We start from the raw sequence: 16980 nt of genomic DNA, 5'->3' as shown, positions 1-16980 counted from the left end.
CATGTCAGTTAACCAACAAGTTGAAAGTTAAATCACAAAAATACTGAGTCTAAATTACAATTTAAAGTATATTAAAAGCTTGAAATTTGTTTTGGTGAAAAAAACATTACAGAAAAAAACAAAACAAAAGAAGACGGGTTTAAAGACATTTCTGACATGAACAATTTATCAAAGTATGGTAAGTTGGAAGACTCTAATACATATAGCAACACAGTTATGAAACCTGACAAAATCAAATTCTTGACCATTAGTATATAAATAAACGCAACAGTCATATTCTTGAGCCGACCGTGCAAGACCGTTAGACAGTCAAGGCCGTAAAACACTTCTATCATCATATTCCTGACTAGGTATAATGATTTATAAAAATGTAAAACAAAATCCAATAAATTTAAAGTTATTCAAGGGCTTTATGAGGAAACACATTTATCAATTCGACAAACGAAATTGATTAACAAAGCGATCCTTTATTATTAATAGCCCAGTGCATTCTTGTATATGCCTGTTATTCACTGATATTTGAGATTATAGTATAATCATATACCGTCATAGGTAAAACCGATAAGGCAGTTTTAGTTTGGAATCCGGCCAAGTTTTTATTTGTAAAACTTATCAAATCTTATATTCCTTTGGATATGAATTAAAATAGATGTCCTGTATTCATTCTTTTTTTCTTAATAAGTAACATGATATGTTTTGCCTTCATTTCAATGATTGATTTCATGTTATATCATTTTTTTCTATTGAAAATACATTCCGCGTTAAATAAACAAATTAAAGTGACAACTACAAATGTATATATAACAAGTTTTTTAAATATTTTTAAATGATCTGCAAAATGATATTATTATCTCGCAATTTCAACAAATACATGTCTATTTACTGTACCTAAGAGGGGATGAATTTGGCTTTGATATATTGTAATAAAAGTGTTTATGCTTGTCTTTCGTTTTTGTTAATATGCTTTTTCCATATGGCTTTTTGTGTTTCTGTATTACATATGACGTAGCTCTGTACTTATACATTCTGTCAGAGTGTTACTATTCTATGAATATTTTTTATTCTTGTCTTTCATTTTTTCTTATATGCTTTGTATATATGCCTTTTGTGTGACTTTGTTACATTTGACGTGACTCTGTACTTATACTTCCAAATTGTTTGAAGAATTTAGAATCAAGGCTATAATAATTGCAAGCTTAGCCTATGTGCATGTTTTCTGACATGTAATGTCTAGAACCTGTTTCCAACTATTCTCATAACAAATTGAAAGCATTTCTGAATACTATAAAACAAAAATGTAATACTAAAGTTTAGCGGTTAATCAACCCAACATTCAAGATTATATGAAGTATCCAATTATGTCTCTGTCTCAAGTCCACATCTTATTGTATGCCTTTTTTCAATAAAATTTCACAATTTCTGCCTCAAATGGTCACTTTAGAAATGTTGTCACAATAGTATCATCTCAAACCATATATCTAACATGATTTAGGTATTATATGAACTTGAAATGTTTACATAAAGCCATATTTGCAGAACTTGTTTGTATGAAGATACCAGTCTGATATATGAATTAACTAAATGTTTTATAGAAATGTCTGGTTATATTTGATTTTTGCATGAAGACAGTTATTGCTTTCTATACAAAAGACCTTTAAATAATAAAATCATAGCATTTACAAGTTAAATTATTTGTTTCATGACCAAGAGGTGGGTATTTTTCTCTGCATTGTTGCCCTTGGCCTCAAGTTTCAAAAATCATTCTGATATTTATAACCATATGGATTATGTGGTACATGTTGAGAATAGAAGCTGAATTGAGGTATTATGATTGTTTGCTTGTAATGTTTATGCCGCGGTCACAAAAAAGCACACTTAGGTGTCACGGCTTTTGGGGTATCCATTGGATAAAAACATCCCACCAATAATATTAAGGAAGGATCAATAACTGCGAAGAGTATAAATAAGCATTTCTTAACAATCTAAAATTACAAATATGCATATCATATGAATTAATTTAGCATTCAGGCCTTTAGTTAAACTATGCATTCTGTAAACTAGGAATATATGATGAATCATCCTAGTTAAGGCCTAGGATTTTCTCAATCTTCATATTTCATATTTGAGTTAATTTTATCTAAATCTCTGCGATAAACCAGATTTGGTGAAATTCTGTATGTTCTCTTTTTTTTCAATCAATACAGGATGCATTTTTGTGAATATCGACAATGCAAAATTCCCATCGAAACTCCGTTTACGGCTAAAGATGTACAACTTGTACTATGAAGTTTTGAAAATATATATATATATATATATATATATATTGGAATGGAAAGTTCAAATGCACTTCTTTTTTTTCAAAGGTCTACATATAGGGTTGTGCGACATATTTTCAACATGAATATGCCCTGGCTTCTTATAGTTTAAGCCTACACTTAAAATATGAACTACCCCTTCTTTGAGGAGGGTCGAAATATACCAAAATGACAGTCAAACGCATAGATCCAACATAACTTCATTTTTCAATTTTTGTAAATAGAATTGTAATAGTATAATAACACATTTGATAAGACGTGGATTTCTGTTTTATATTTCAGAATGATGTCGATGTACTTTAATAAGACAATTGTTCTTCTTATGATTGTGGTGTTAACTAACAGAATATTATCTTGTCCATCTAACTGTTCCTGTACAAAACCGTACACAACACTTGATGTAAAGTGTTTATGGGGAGGATTCACTTTTATTCCAACAGACTTCCCGAATGACTCATACAGCATGTAAACTGTCTTATTTTATTTAGTCTTTTATCAGTATTTATTATTTCAAATATTTTACACTAAGCAAATGGGATGAGCCCATACATTTACTTTTGAAATGAGTGAGAACGTAAAAAAGATATATCGAAACAATTGAGTATAGACACATACACATCAACGTGACTTAAAAAAAGAACCAACAACACTACATATACTCCTACATAGGGATATGCCAAGACAAACATTCTCACGACCTGGCTTAGAACAATCAAGCTAAATCGTTTGCTTCAAATGCAGATCACAATGTGGTACATTATATTCATTATCCGCATATGACAAGCAAAACATTATATACATAATGCATTTCTCTCACTAATTTCAATTTTGGTAGGGTTAAAATATTGTGGAATTTGCCATTTCAACTAAAAAGTCGGTTTGCCGTATCTGGCACAACATTTTGGAATGTTGGGTACTCATTGCTCTTTAACATTGTACTTGTAAGGTTGATATGGTTATCTAAGCGTCACTGATTAGTCTTATTTAGACGGAACACGCGTCAGACATATTAAATGATAAGCCTTGTATCTTTGATAACTAATTATATGAAGGCCATTTTACAAAATTTTCATAGTCCAAATGGTTTATTTTCAAACAAATCTTTTCATGTTTAGCTATCAGAAGTGACAAAACAACTGGTCCGGCGTATCGATAAACCTGAATTTTGGTCTGCTATGGTTAATTTTATATACACGTCATCTGCCTTTTCAGGGAATCAGACAATTTTTTAATTAGTTAAGCATCGGATTCAACGTCAATTTTCCGACCAGATGATTGCGTTCATCCCGCAAAACCAAACAAACGTACATGTAAGAAAGATTTAAGAATTATCATATTGTATATACCCGAATAAAAATTCAGGGTCCAAAAATATTAAAAAAGAGGGGCAAAAGATTTCAGAGTGACAGTCAAACTCATAGATCGAAAATAAACTGACTATGCCATGGCTAAACATTAAAAAAGACAAACATAAAACTAATATTACACATGATACAACATAGAAAACCAAAGACTAAGCAACACGAGCCTCACCAACACTTGGTGCTGATCTCAAGTGCCCCGGAAGGGTAAGCAGATCCTGCTCCACATGGTTGAAGATATCTTATCATTAAACGGGCGTCCACTTAAAAATTTGAATATCAAAGCAGCAAAAGATAAACTTAGGTGACTTCACATAAACATTCATTTAAAAGAAACGATTACAAGTACAATGTAAATAATTCAGAATCATACGTAAAACATAATGGCGAATAAACTGTCCACATTAAATGTTCAAATAGAAAATTACTTTTTCTGCTATCAAAATCTAAATCTGTTGATTATTCACCTAATTCGATTAAATGGTGCATCAGCGTAAGTGCGGTTGACATGTTTCGTAAGTTGCCGTTTACTGACAACTTATAATCAAGCCAAACGATATAAAGTGAAACATGCAAATCATATTGATCGCAGCAATATTACTCATTGCAAAAATAGATTTAGACATGCAATTTCGTCGCCTTTTTTACCAATATAAATACCTTAATTTAAAAGTAATTATCTCTATTTCAGAACAATGAGGGGCCATAATATCCCAACTATCGAAAATGGAGCATTTCGAAGCATGACATTATTAAATACCATGTTAGTATCAGTTGGTTATGTTATATAGACATTTATATATAATATTTGACTATTTGAAATCACTGATGCATGTTTTAAAAATATTCACAAACTATCAAAGGCAGAACCAACAATTCTCAGTCGAATGAAGACACCACTGCGTAAAAACATCTTAAAGAGCCAACTAAATCGTGCCGGAGGCAGTTTAAACTAATTATCTAAAACAGTACCGGTACTGATACAAGAACCAAAGAAACATTACCAAAATGTGTTATACAAGCATGCCGCCAAAGCCTAGTAAAAATTTGTTGATGCTGCAGTTGATGATTTTGAAAACAAGAACAATCAGTTGGTAAATGATAAATATAATGTATTCATAGGCAACTATGACATTTAAATTCAATCAACGAAAACCGCATTATGATAGCGTCTGTAATGTATTAAAAATGTATTCTTTTAAAATGGAAAGTATGTCAAATGTAATTAAACACCTCTAGTCAAATTGACCATGTATTATATCATAAATTCAACACTGGTATCTTAGCTTTTTTTTTTCTTTTACGTTTATCTTTGCACGTGAAAAATGTAACTCACGTGAACTTTGTGTTAACGTCAAGTTCAATACGTGTTAACTTTAAAGTTTAAGTAGACAAACAAAGTAAACATTTGCATCTGCGTTAACGTTAGCATGTTCCATTTTGTTAGAAATTGACCCATGTTAAAGTTATTTGTCATTGTATCTTGGATTTAATCGAAATTGAATTATTTAATCAATAAATATCACTAACATTAAAACACAAAAGAATAATTAAAATGGACAGTTTAAGACCCTGAAATTTTCAACACATATTAGAAAAGTAACAATATCATGTATAATAGTAAACCTAAGCATTATCATCCTTCTATTCAGAATTTTGACCAGCAATCAAATATCTACAATACAAAAAGGAGCCTTTGAAAACCTGCCAGCGCTCTGGATTTTGTATGTATAACGTTTCTATATCTTATCCGGAAGTCCAATGAATAAAGCATCTACAATCATTCATCTGAAAAGTGAACAAAATAAATAAAATGATTTTGTATGATTGTCAATGAGACAATTTCCCACAAATCAAACGTTATTGTAAGCTTTACAGGTCACAACAAAATACATGTAAAACAATTCAAACAGGGAAATTAGCTACTTGGGACAGGGTCATACGGAAGTTGACGTGGTTAAGCATGTTGCTGGACGCCCAAATCCAATCCTAACCTGGGACAATGTTGTAACGTCACGTCATAGTAAAAAGTATATAAATCAGTTGAGAAGGAGTTTAAATTTTCGTGTACGTGTAGCACGAATGAACTTCACCCCAAAAGTGTAACATCAGTGTAAAGGATAGGAACACACATGTGACGATAAAACAATTACCTTAACATTTGTAGAAAGAATGTCAGAAGGAGTAACAGTTTTTGTTCTATCTATGCCATGACAGTCAGTAGGTTTTTCAGAACATCATATGTTCGAACTGCTAGTGAAATGCGTTTTGTTAAAATATTTCTTTTTCACTTTTTATGTCTTTTTAATAATGTTGTTTGTGCTTTATTTAAACTCATCTACCAATACATTTGTTTTGCATGCTCACGTATACATTTGCGGTTTTCTGTTCATTATGTACCATCTGGTGATCCGTTTTTTTGGTTATCGCCACTTGCATTCAGTAGTGTTTTAAACATTCGTTGTTGGACCTTCTACTAGAATGGTTTTTTTAATATATGTCATTTTATTCTGGTATCACTTAATTCGAACAAAGGTATACATAAACACATATTAATTTTACATTTCATTACGTTGTGAAGCGTTAAAATATACTTTTTCACTTTTTTATTTTTTGGATCTCTCAACCAAGAATTTGTCTGCATGCACACTTATTATTTTTTTTATCCTACATAATCATAAGTTTGAACGATGTTTTAAATTTAGACTTGTTAACATATTTTTCTCGAATTTTTACTCGATTTATCCTTTATCTGACCTGTTGATTATCTTTATTTAATCAACGTGTAGGTCGTTTGATCTCAATTTTATTGATCAAAATTCGATTATGACGTCAAAATGTCTTGCTTTCCTCTGAAATTCCTAATGCGATGTCTAAAAATAGGCGACAATATCTGATGACATTATGTACAAAGAACACATCGTTTTGCAGGTCGTTAAAAAGAATGATTTTAAGATTGTCTTTATATCGTTTAAAATCAATAGAGAAACAGATTCCACCACCAAATCTCGTGCAATACGATATTTATCCACTCTAGACAGTTAAATTAGCCTCGCGTTTTAAATTTGAAAAAAATACCGGTCTCGAGTGAATAAATATCGTATCACACTCGATTCAGTGGTAGAATCTACATAGATAGATAGATAGATAGATAGATAGATAGATAGATAGATAGATAGATAGATAGATTAGATAGATTAGATAGATTACACAGACAGACAGACAGACAGACAGACAGACAGATAGACAGATAGATAGATAGATAGATAGATAGATAGATAGATAGATAGATAGATAGATAGATAGATTAGATAGATTAGACAGACAGACAGACAGACAGACAGACAGACAGACAGACAGACAGACAGATGACAGACAGACAGACAGACAGACAGACAGACAGACAGACAGACAGACAGACAGACAGACAGACAGACAGACAGACAGACAGACAGATAGACAAACAGATAGATTGATAGATTGATAGATTGATAGACAGATAGATAGATAGATAGATAGATAGATAGATAGATAGATAGATAGATAGATAAATAGATATATTAGATAGATTAGATAGATTACACAGACAGACAGACAGACAGACAGACAGACAGACAGATAGACAGATAGATAGATAGATAGATAGATAGATAGATAGATAGATAGATAGATAGATAGATAGATAGATAGATAGATAGATAGATAGATAGATTAGATAGATTAGATAGATTAGACAGACAGACAGACAGACAGACAGACAGACAGACAGACAGACAGACAGATAGATAGACAGACAGATGATAGACAGACAGACAGACAGACAGACAGATAGATAGACAGACAGACAGACAGACAGACAGACAGACAGATAGACAGATAGATAGATAGATAGATAGATAGATAGATAGATAGATAGATAGATAGATAGATAGATAGATAGATAGATAGATAGATAGATAGATAGATAGATAGATAGATAGATAGATAGATAGATAGATAAATAGATATATTAGATAGATTAGATAGATTACACAGACAGACAGACAGACAGACAGACAGACAGACAGACAGATAGACAGATAGATAGATAGATAGATAGATAGATAGATAGATAGATAGATAGATAGATAGATAGATTAGATAGATTAGATAGATTAGACAGACAGACAGACAGACAGACAGACAGACAGACAGACAGACAGACAGATAGATAGACAGACAGATGATAGACAGACAGACAGACAGACAGACAGATAGATAGACAGACAGACAGACAGACAGACAGACAGACAGACAGATAGACAGATAGATAGATAGATAGATAGATAGATAGATAGATAGATAGATAGATAGATAGATAGATAGATGGATGGATGGATGGATGGATGGATGGATGGATGGATGGATGGATGGATGGATGGATGGATGGATGGATGGATGGATGGATGGATGGATGGATGGATGGATGGATGGATGGATGGATGGATGGATGGATGGATGGATGGATGGATGGATGGATGGATGGATGGATGGATGGATGGATGGATGGATGGATGGATGGATGGATGGATGGATGGATGGATGGATGGATGGATGGATGGATGGATGGATGGATGGATGGATGGATGGATGGATGGATGGATGGATGGATGGATGGATGGATGGATGGATGGATGGATGGATGGATGGATGGATGGATGGATGGATGGATGGATGGATGGATGGATGGATGGATGGATGGATGGATGGATGGATGGATGGATGGATGGATGGATGGATGGATGGATGGATGGATGGATGGATGGATGGATGGATGGATGGATGGATGGATGGATGGATGGATGGATGGATGGATGGATGGATGGATGGATGGATGGATGGATGGATGGATGGATGGATGGATGGATGGATGGATGGATGGATGGATGGATGGATGGATGGATGGATGGATGGATGGATGGATGGATGGATGGATGGATGGATGGATGGATGGATGGATGGATGGATGGATGGATGGATGGATGGATGGATGGATGGATGGATGGATGGATGGATGGATGGATGGATGGATGGATGGATGGATGGATGGATGGATGGATGGATGGATGGATGGATGGATAGATAGATAGATAGATAGATAGATAGATAGATAGATAGATAGATAGATAGATAGATAGATAGATAGATAGATAGATAGATAGATAGATAGATAGATAGATAGATAGATAGATAGATAGATAGATAGATAGATAGATAGATAGATAGATAGATAGATAGATAGATAGATAGATAGATAGATAGATAGATAGATAGATAGATAGATAGATAGATAGATAGATAGATAGATAGATAGATAGATAGATAGATAGATAGATAGATAGATAGATAGATAGATAGATAGATAGATAGATAGATAGACAGACAGACAGACAGACAGATAGATAGATAGATGGATAGAACAAACAATGTAATTTAACCCACTATTTGATATATTAATATGAAATCTGTACATAGTATTTACAATACAATTTCAAAATTAACCAAATATGTAAAGTACGCCAAACGAACGACCTTAATCGAACTTGCATTATAAAGGTAAGGGCGTTTGAATATAAGAAACTGATCAACTTGTTTAGCCTTTTTTCGAGCGTCGTACTATAGTACATGATATATAAGGCATTATATATCATGTACTGTAGTACGACGCTAAATAAAAACTGACGTAAAAAGGTAACTGCCGACTACCGAAAGCTTTTTTCATGAAGCCCAGGTGGTCGTGTGGTTTAGCGGGTCGGCTATAGTGCAGGCGATTTGGTGTCACGATATCTCAGTAGCATGGGTTCGAATCCCGTCGAGGGAACAACAAAAATATACGAAAGCAAATTTACAGACCAACATTATTTGGTTGATGTTTAGACGAGTTGTATATATATACACCGACTTGAAGAACAATTTCTGTCAATAGACGCAACAGTATAAGCCGAGATATCCGAAAAATGTAAAGGCAATATTGAAGCAAAACTTTACGAGATATGGACACAGGACACAAATGTGAAGAAGAGAAATCCAAAGCTGTGTGACAGAAACATCAAGAACGTTTCGATAATAACGAAAAGAATTATGGCGTTGAGTCCATAATGAAACTAAAACCACAACGACCAGCTAGAACAAAGGGAAACAACGATATACACATGGATAATATTTACGTTGAAACATTCCGTCCCGCCAATTTGAAATTAAGACCAATTATAGCCGGATCGGAATCAATAACTCAAAGACTAAGTCATTTTATCGACCTTGTTATCAAACATCTATGTCCGTCAATTCCAAGTTATTTCAAAGATGATATGGAATTTTTAAATCACATTCCTGCCATAGTTTCGGAAGAAACACTATTAACAAGCTTTGACGTTACAAGTCTATAGCCAAAGATTCCCCATGATTTAGGTCTTACAGCCGTAAAATACTGGATCGAAGAAAAACGGGATGAAATTGACAGTAGATTTGAAACAAACTTCATACTAGAGGCTACCAAAATAGTTCTGGAAGAAAATACATTTTATTTCGACGGAAACAAATACAGACAAATTAAAGGTACTGCCATGAGAACTAAAGTTGCCATCACATACCCAAATTTAGTGATGGGATACTTAGAGCAACAGATGTATCGACAAATATCTGTCCAATTCGATCAAAATTCCTGTGATTATGTCATTCAATTTTGGAAAAGATATTTAGATGACTGCATAATATTTTGGAGCAGATCAGAAAAAGATTTATATAAAATTAAAGATCTAATCAACTCCTTACATCCGTCGATTAAATTCACCATGGAAACCAGTGACACACAACTACCATTTTTGGATATCCTCATCTTAAAATCAGGCAGACATATAACAACGGATATTTATTATAAATCCACAGACACCCATCAATACTTAAATTTTCATTCGTGTCATCCGTCCCATACAAAACGAAATATACCTTACTGTATAGCCAGGCGGATTTGTGCTATAGTATCTGACCATTACATTCGAGAAGTACGTTTGAAGGAATGAAAAGGCTATTTGACACAACAGTTATACCCAGAGGGTCTAATTGAAAGTGGAATTCGAAAATCTAAACGATTGACACTTCAAGAATTACGAACCCCGAAAGTGAAAGACAAGGATGAAAACTTAAAGAAAATACCGTTTGTTAGTACACATGACCCGTATTTATCAAACGTTTTTAATACAATTAAATCAAACCTTCTGATTCTACACGAAAGTGAAACTATGAAAAAATTGATACCGGAACGAAACTTAATCTACAGCCGATGACAACCTAAAAACTTAAAGAAACACTTAACCAGAGCTCGGTTCGAACCGAAGGTTAGTTACTTTGAAATAAAGTCTTGCGGATATTCAAGATGCGGTGTTTGCGGTCAAGATACAAAATATTTAGAAACGGGTAAAATGAAATCATTTAAAGATGGCAAAAAAAATCATGTGAACGCCAATATAACTTGTAAGACAATGAATCTTATTTACTGCGTCACATGTCCTGGTTGTCACGAAAATTACATTGGACAGACCGGGAATAGCCTCTGTGAACGGTTGCGAGTTCACAAAGAATATACAAAACACCCACAATACAGAAATTCGCCAATTAGTGCCAATCTTGACATTTGTGGTAAAAAGGCATTTTCAAATAATGCCTATTTTTAAATGTAGACGGGATGAAGCATATAGAAAAGAGATGGAACGTTATTTCATAACAACGTTCCGATCGAAATTAAATCCAGAGAACTTTTAATAACGAACAATGGCGGAATGTCATAAACCTCCTTAACGACGTCGTCTATAGCGACACTACATCAGTTATCCTGAAGAATTCCAATGGAAGGATGAAATCGATAGAATGAAACTGTTAACTTTTTACTTATTTTATTATCTTATTTAATGAATATATATCTATATATATAGAAGTCTATCAAAAGGACCAACCAGCAAATTTACTAAGTACCGGATCGTCTAGAATAGACGATACTATGCAGATAAGGAAAACATTATATCAGTCTAAAGATTTGAACAACGGTACTGATTTAATTATTAAATATTTCTGTTTTATCAAATAGCCTTCTTCATTTGACACCTAAAGAAGGCTATTTGTTAAGCCGAAATAATTGTCAACACGATTTAATAACAATATCTTCGTATTATAACATCTTATATCAGTAACGTTGTGCAAATTTTAAGACTGATATATATGTATATATATATATTTCCCTCCGGTTTATATGATCCGTTCATCCTATATTGACTCTTAAAATTCAAGAGTTTATCTAAAAATGAGGGTACTTTTTTTAAAATGAGGGTACGTTTTATATGGCCTTCCAAATACCGTTTCGATCCCTAACATCACTGAAGAGACATTTATTGTCGAAATCCGAATCTGGTGTACTAAAAAAATATTGACACCGTATGTTTGTGGCATAACATCGTGGCCACAAGTTAAAAAAACATTTCTGTTTAGTGTTAAATTTATATTAAGATCCATTTTGTTACATCTTGTGATCAATTTTATTTGGCAATCGCCAATGGCAGTCGACAGGGTTAAAGAACATCAGTTGTTCGACCTGTTAGTCAGTTGAGTTTTGTTTAAATATACCTTTTCACTCTTTTGGTCTTTTGGAAAATGTTGTTTGTGCTGTTTTTAGACCCTTCTACAACAAAATTTGTTTTACATGCACACGTATAAAAATTGCGGTTTTTATCCAACGCAATAATAGGTTTGAACGTAGTTTTCAATTTAGACTCGTATGTATATATATATATAATTGGTGTCACGATATCACAATAGCATAGGTTCGAATCCCGGCGAGGGAAGAACCAAAAATTTGCGAAAGCAAATTTACAGATCTAACATTGTTGGGTTGATGTTTAGACGAGTTGTATATACATCATGTACGCAGCCATGTATCACCATCATTGATGGCGATCCGATGGATACATCTGTTGTAGGGTTGTCACTGACTCGGACGTACTTATATAAAAACGCCTAAAAAGTGTACATAACAACACCAGTAACAAAAAGGAACTATAAATGTAATTATTTATAAATATTTCGGATAACAGATATCCTTCGTCAGTCAGATTCTGATGTTAAATGAATCATCTTTTAGTCTTTTAGAAATTTATACAATAAAAAAGGCAAACCGAACATCAGTTAAGACGCTTGCACCATTCTAAAAATTTGTTGAACAAGACATAGGTTATATGACTAATTACATCAGAGAGTTCAAATATATGCTTTAAATAAAAGTAATAATGTGCGATATGAACTAGCACAATTCTAAAGCTTTAACGGTGTCGATAATTATGATGTTACAATAAGAATTCCAAATAAACAGCACTGAACGGTCTAAATTTCTAAATATTTCAGATTTGACAACGGTAGTGTAGTTACATTAGAGTCTGCGATGTTTAAAACAAACTGCCGTTAACATATAATAATAAATTTTGACTAAAGTAAACTAGTTGAACGTGGCTTGGTACTTATACATCCCTCAAAAAATTAAGCAATTTAAATTGTTATATTCAACAGATTTATTTTAGATATGAGTAAGGTATAACGATGCCCATCCCTCAATTGACACTACAACGCAAGTGAGGGATGGAAACATATTTACAGATCTGTATTGTAAGCCCACAGACAAACATCAATATCTATCTCCTTCAAGTTGTCACCCTAAACATTGCACCAAGAGCATTCCCTACAGCCAGGCCATACGAGTAAAAAGGATTTGCTCCACCAACGATGTTGCCAAAAAACGAATACAAGAACTTCGCGGTCACCTAAGACATCGGGGCTACAAAAGGAAGACATTGATAAAGGTTTTCTCGTGCTAGCAACATCAGCCGAGATGAACTTTTACAATATAAAGTCAAAAAGGTCAACAGGAGGGTGCCTTTTGTGTTGACTTACCATCCAAAATTTGACAACTTATCTCACTTTATCCGAGAAAGTTGGAAAGATATCGAAAAACATCCTAAACTATCCAAGATCTTTCACGAGCCACCTGTACTGGCTTTCCGTAGGCCCAAAAGCCTTAAGGACTTGCTGGTGAGAGCTGAGTTATCCTCTCAAGCAGGCTCTTCGTCAGTTGGCTCTTGTAAGGGTTGTGGGAACAAACGATGTCTGACTTGCAAACAAATACTGGATACCCAGACTTTTAACAGTCACTCCACTGGTACAGAATACACCATATTTTGCAATGTTAATTGCAAGACTACAAATGTTGTGTATCTCCTACAGTGTAAATGTGGTAAACAGTATGTTGGCGAGTCAGAACAGCCGTGTCACAAACGAATGAACGGTCATCGTAGCGACTACCAATACAAGCCAGACATCCCTCTTAGTCGACATTTGAGATCCCCTGGCCACACTAAGGCAGATCTCAATCGACTGACCATTACTATCATTGACCACAACTCTGCTTGGTCTAGGGAGGATAGACTTACTCGGGAATGATTTTGGATAAGAAAATTAACAACTTTGGCACCAAATGGGATAAATGAAAAGATGTAGTTCGACACCATGCAGTGCTTCACATCTGGGTTATATTACTTATTATTACAGTCTCCGTTTCTATTTCTATACCTTACTCATATCTAAAATAAATCTGTTGAATATAACAATTTAAATTGCTTATTTTTTTTGAGGGATGTATAAGTACCAAGCCACGTTCAACTAGTTTACTTTAGTCAAAATTTATTATTATATGAGCCGCGTCGGATAGAAATCGACCTTATGCCAAAAACATCTCAATTTGAGTTTTGTTCATATTAATTTTGCTGATAGTCAAACAATTTGAATACAAAAAACCGTTTTACTCTAACTTCCTTTTTTAAAAAGTTTCGCCATTTCAAAGTTTTCGGATACATATATTTAACATCAGATCTCACGACAACGTCGTGAAATTAACGTTATCGTGCATTAATTTTATTCTGTATCGGTCCTTTTCTCGTAATAAAGAGAGACATGAAAACATACATTTGTATACAATATTTGATTTAATTTATAAGATTGTTACAATGAAGCAATACATGATTCTCAAGTTTTCAATCCAACTTTAACCAGTATATGTAAAATGTTACTCCTCTGAAGCACGAGAACAAAATTCGTCACGGAAATTAAACTTAACAAAAGGACGGACTTCATTGTACAGATAACGCCTTCTCTCCTCTGTCAGGCCTGAACTTCCGGTAGGTTTGCGCTTTCCTTTAGGAGGACCAGTCTTTTCTCCGGTTGATCAAGAGTTTCTCTCGCAAATACGACCCCTACTTCGTCACTGGTAAATCTGAAGTGATGGAATTTTCCTATACCTCTGAGTGGTTTACAATATTTAGTGAAGAAATTATCCCATCTGTACCACTTTAAGACGTTACGCGCGATGTTCGTACCTCATTGGCATTTCGGTGTAGTTGGCAAGATGCAAGTCCAAAATATATAATTTTGTGATATCATATCCATTGCTATTGTACGTATTTTAAAAAATAAAGAATTTTAAAATAAAAACGAAAAAAATAATCGCTGAAACTATGTTTTTTGCTGCATGCGACAAGCTTCACTTTTAAAAAACGGCGATTTTAAGGTTGTCCCGCGTAATATAATTCATTTATTGTAACCACTAAACTATAATTTTCGTCAAAACTATTCAATATTTTGAAAAACGGTTTTTTCCATTATTAAACAGAATGGTTCCTTCAGTCTTTTATGCACTTTTTATGACGTTATGATGACGTCATAGAAAAAAAACGCGTTCCATACTACAATGGCAAATCTGTCCCACGGGTGAAAAAATTGGGATTCCAGATTTGAGAATCCAAAAACATTTATCTAAAATGAAAAAAAATTAGTATTTGCATTTACTACATCAATGTTAATTTGCCTAATTTTATGAATTTAAAGACAAATATCCTGAAAAATGATAGATGGTAATTAATGAGCGATTTTTCAAAGGCTTACAAGGTTGTGGCACCGCCATTTTTTGACGTAAAAACGAACTCGATTCAAATGTACGTCAATTGTTTGCTTATCAGTGCTCTTATAATGGTAGACTTTTATGATGTTTTAAAATGTTATTTTTCTTAATTTAAAAAAAAAAACTAAAATACATCAATTTTCGATAAGTAGTTAAAAAGCACCGTCGATTTTGCGGAGTCTTACAAGAATGTCACACTTGCTTAAAAACAACGTTTCAGTCGAATTTTTGGTTTGAACGTTACGAAATATTCTCGACGTTGTGTTACGCTTGTACATGTACGAACATCGCGCATAACGTCATAGCTGTTTTCGTCATCGTCATTTTCATTGTAAACTTCTGACCTGTTGCATTTGGCAGAATTGTCAACAATTTTAACCAGTTGCGATACAGTGTTTACGTCCGACTTTCTAAATTTGTTTTTCAACATGCCAAAACATGCGTCACATAAACATTTTGTGTGCCCAGCAATCATAAAATGCAAATTAATAGTTTTGTGTAAACCCTTTGCGCACCTCCACAACAGATAATGTAAAGTAGTTTTATTTTTGTTTTGTTCCACGGAATTATCAGCATGAAAATGACACGCATTTTCACCGTAAGTATTACCATGCAGATAATGGTGGAGCATACTTAAAACAGCATTGGGTCCATGTGTCCGACTTCCATTTTCTCCGATTGTTTGTTGCTCATCAATCAAATAATTAGTTTGCATTGGAAAGTTTTATGCGCAAACTCCAAATATTTGAACCTTTCGAGGTGTTAAAAAGTAAAGAGCTCCAACTTGTTGAGAGGAATGGGGTTAGTTTACATATTGTGAAAAGTCAAAAGTGTAATGAACATTTTCAAATTTTTTTTAACATGGAGTGTTATACTTTCCTATTGGAGACTCAGCTAACTTTAATTCATCACGTGATCTTTGTGTACATAATTTATAATACTCACGCTCCCTCCGCGCAGACTGTATATGGTCAATTAATTTTTGAGTTGTCACTAATTTCGCGTCTTCTGAAATAGATCCGGAAATATCCTCCCTCAACTGAAAGCACGTTTTACACAGATCCGTCTTTGGTTTCATAAATTGAATATGAGGGACACATGCATTCCAAACTTCTTTAAATACGGTTAGTTGAACATATTGTTGTTCTGAGTTAACGCATGTACTAACATATTTGGAGTGTACATATTTCTTGCTCTCGCTACAAGGTAGAAGAATAGGAGGGGTATTGTCTGTTGCCCGAGGCGCAGCCGGGAGAGGGAGACAAAATTCATCAGC

The 16980-nt window shown here is 33.8% G+C and overlaps 1 protein-coding gene across 1 annotated transcript in view; it reads left to right on the top strand.

The window, feature by feature from the left end:
• The first annotated feature begins 1787 nt into the window (after nucleotides 1-1787).
• Nucleotides 1788-16980, top strand: part of LOC139514172 (leucine-rich repeat-containing protein 15-like) — a 67200-nt gene continuing 52007 nt past the window's right edge. The window contains exons 1-4 of the mRNA XM_071302960.1: nucleotides 1788-1822; nucleotides 2598-2780; nucleotides 4368-4439; nucleotides 5329-5400. Of these exons, the coding sequence (XP_071159061.1) occupies nucleotides 1788-1822; nucleotides 2598-2780; nucleotides 4368-4439; nucleotides 5329-5400 (362 nt within the window). The remainder of the gene's footprint in view (nucleotides 1823-2597; nucleotides 2781-4367; nucleotides 4440-5328; nucleotides 5401-16980) is intronic.

This window comes from Mytilus edulis, chromosome 3 (assembly GCF_963676685.1).
Source record: "Mytilus edulis chromosome 3, xbMytEdul2.2, whole genome shotgun sequence".
Taxonomy (NCBI): domain Eukaryota; kingdom Metazoa; phylum Mollusca; class Bivalvia; order Mytilida; family Mytilidae; genus Mytilus; species Mytilus edulis.
This window is presented reverse-complemented; position numbering and strand designations above follow the sequence as displayed.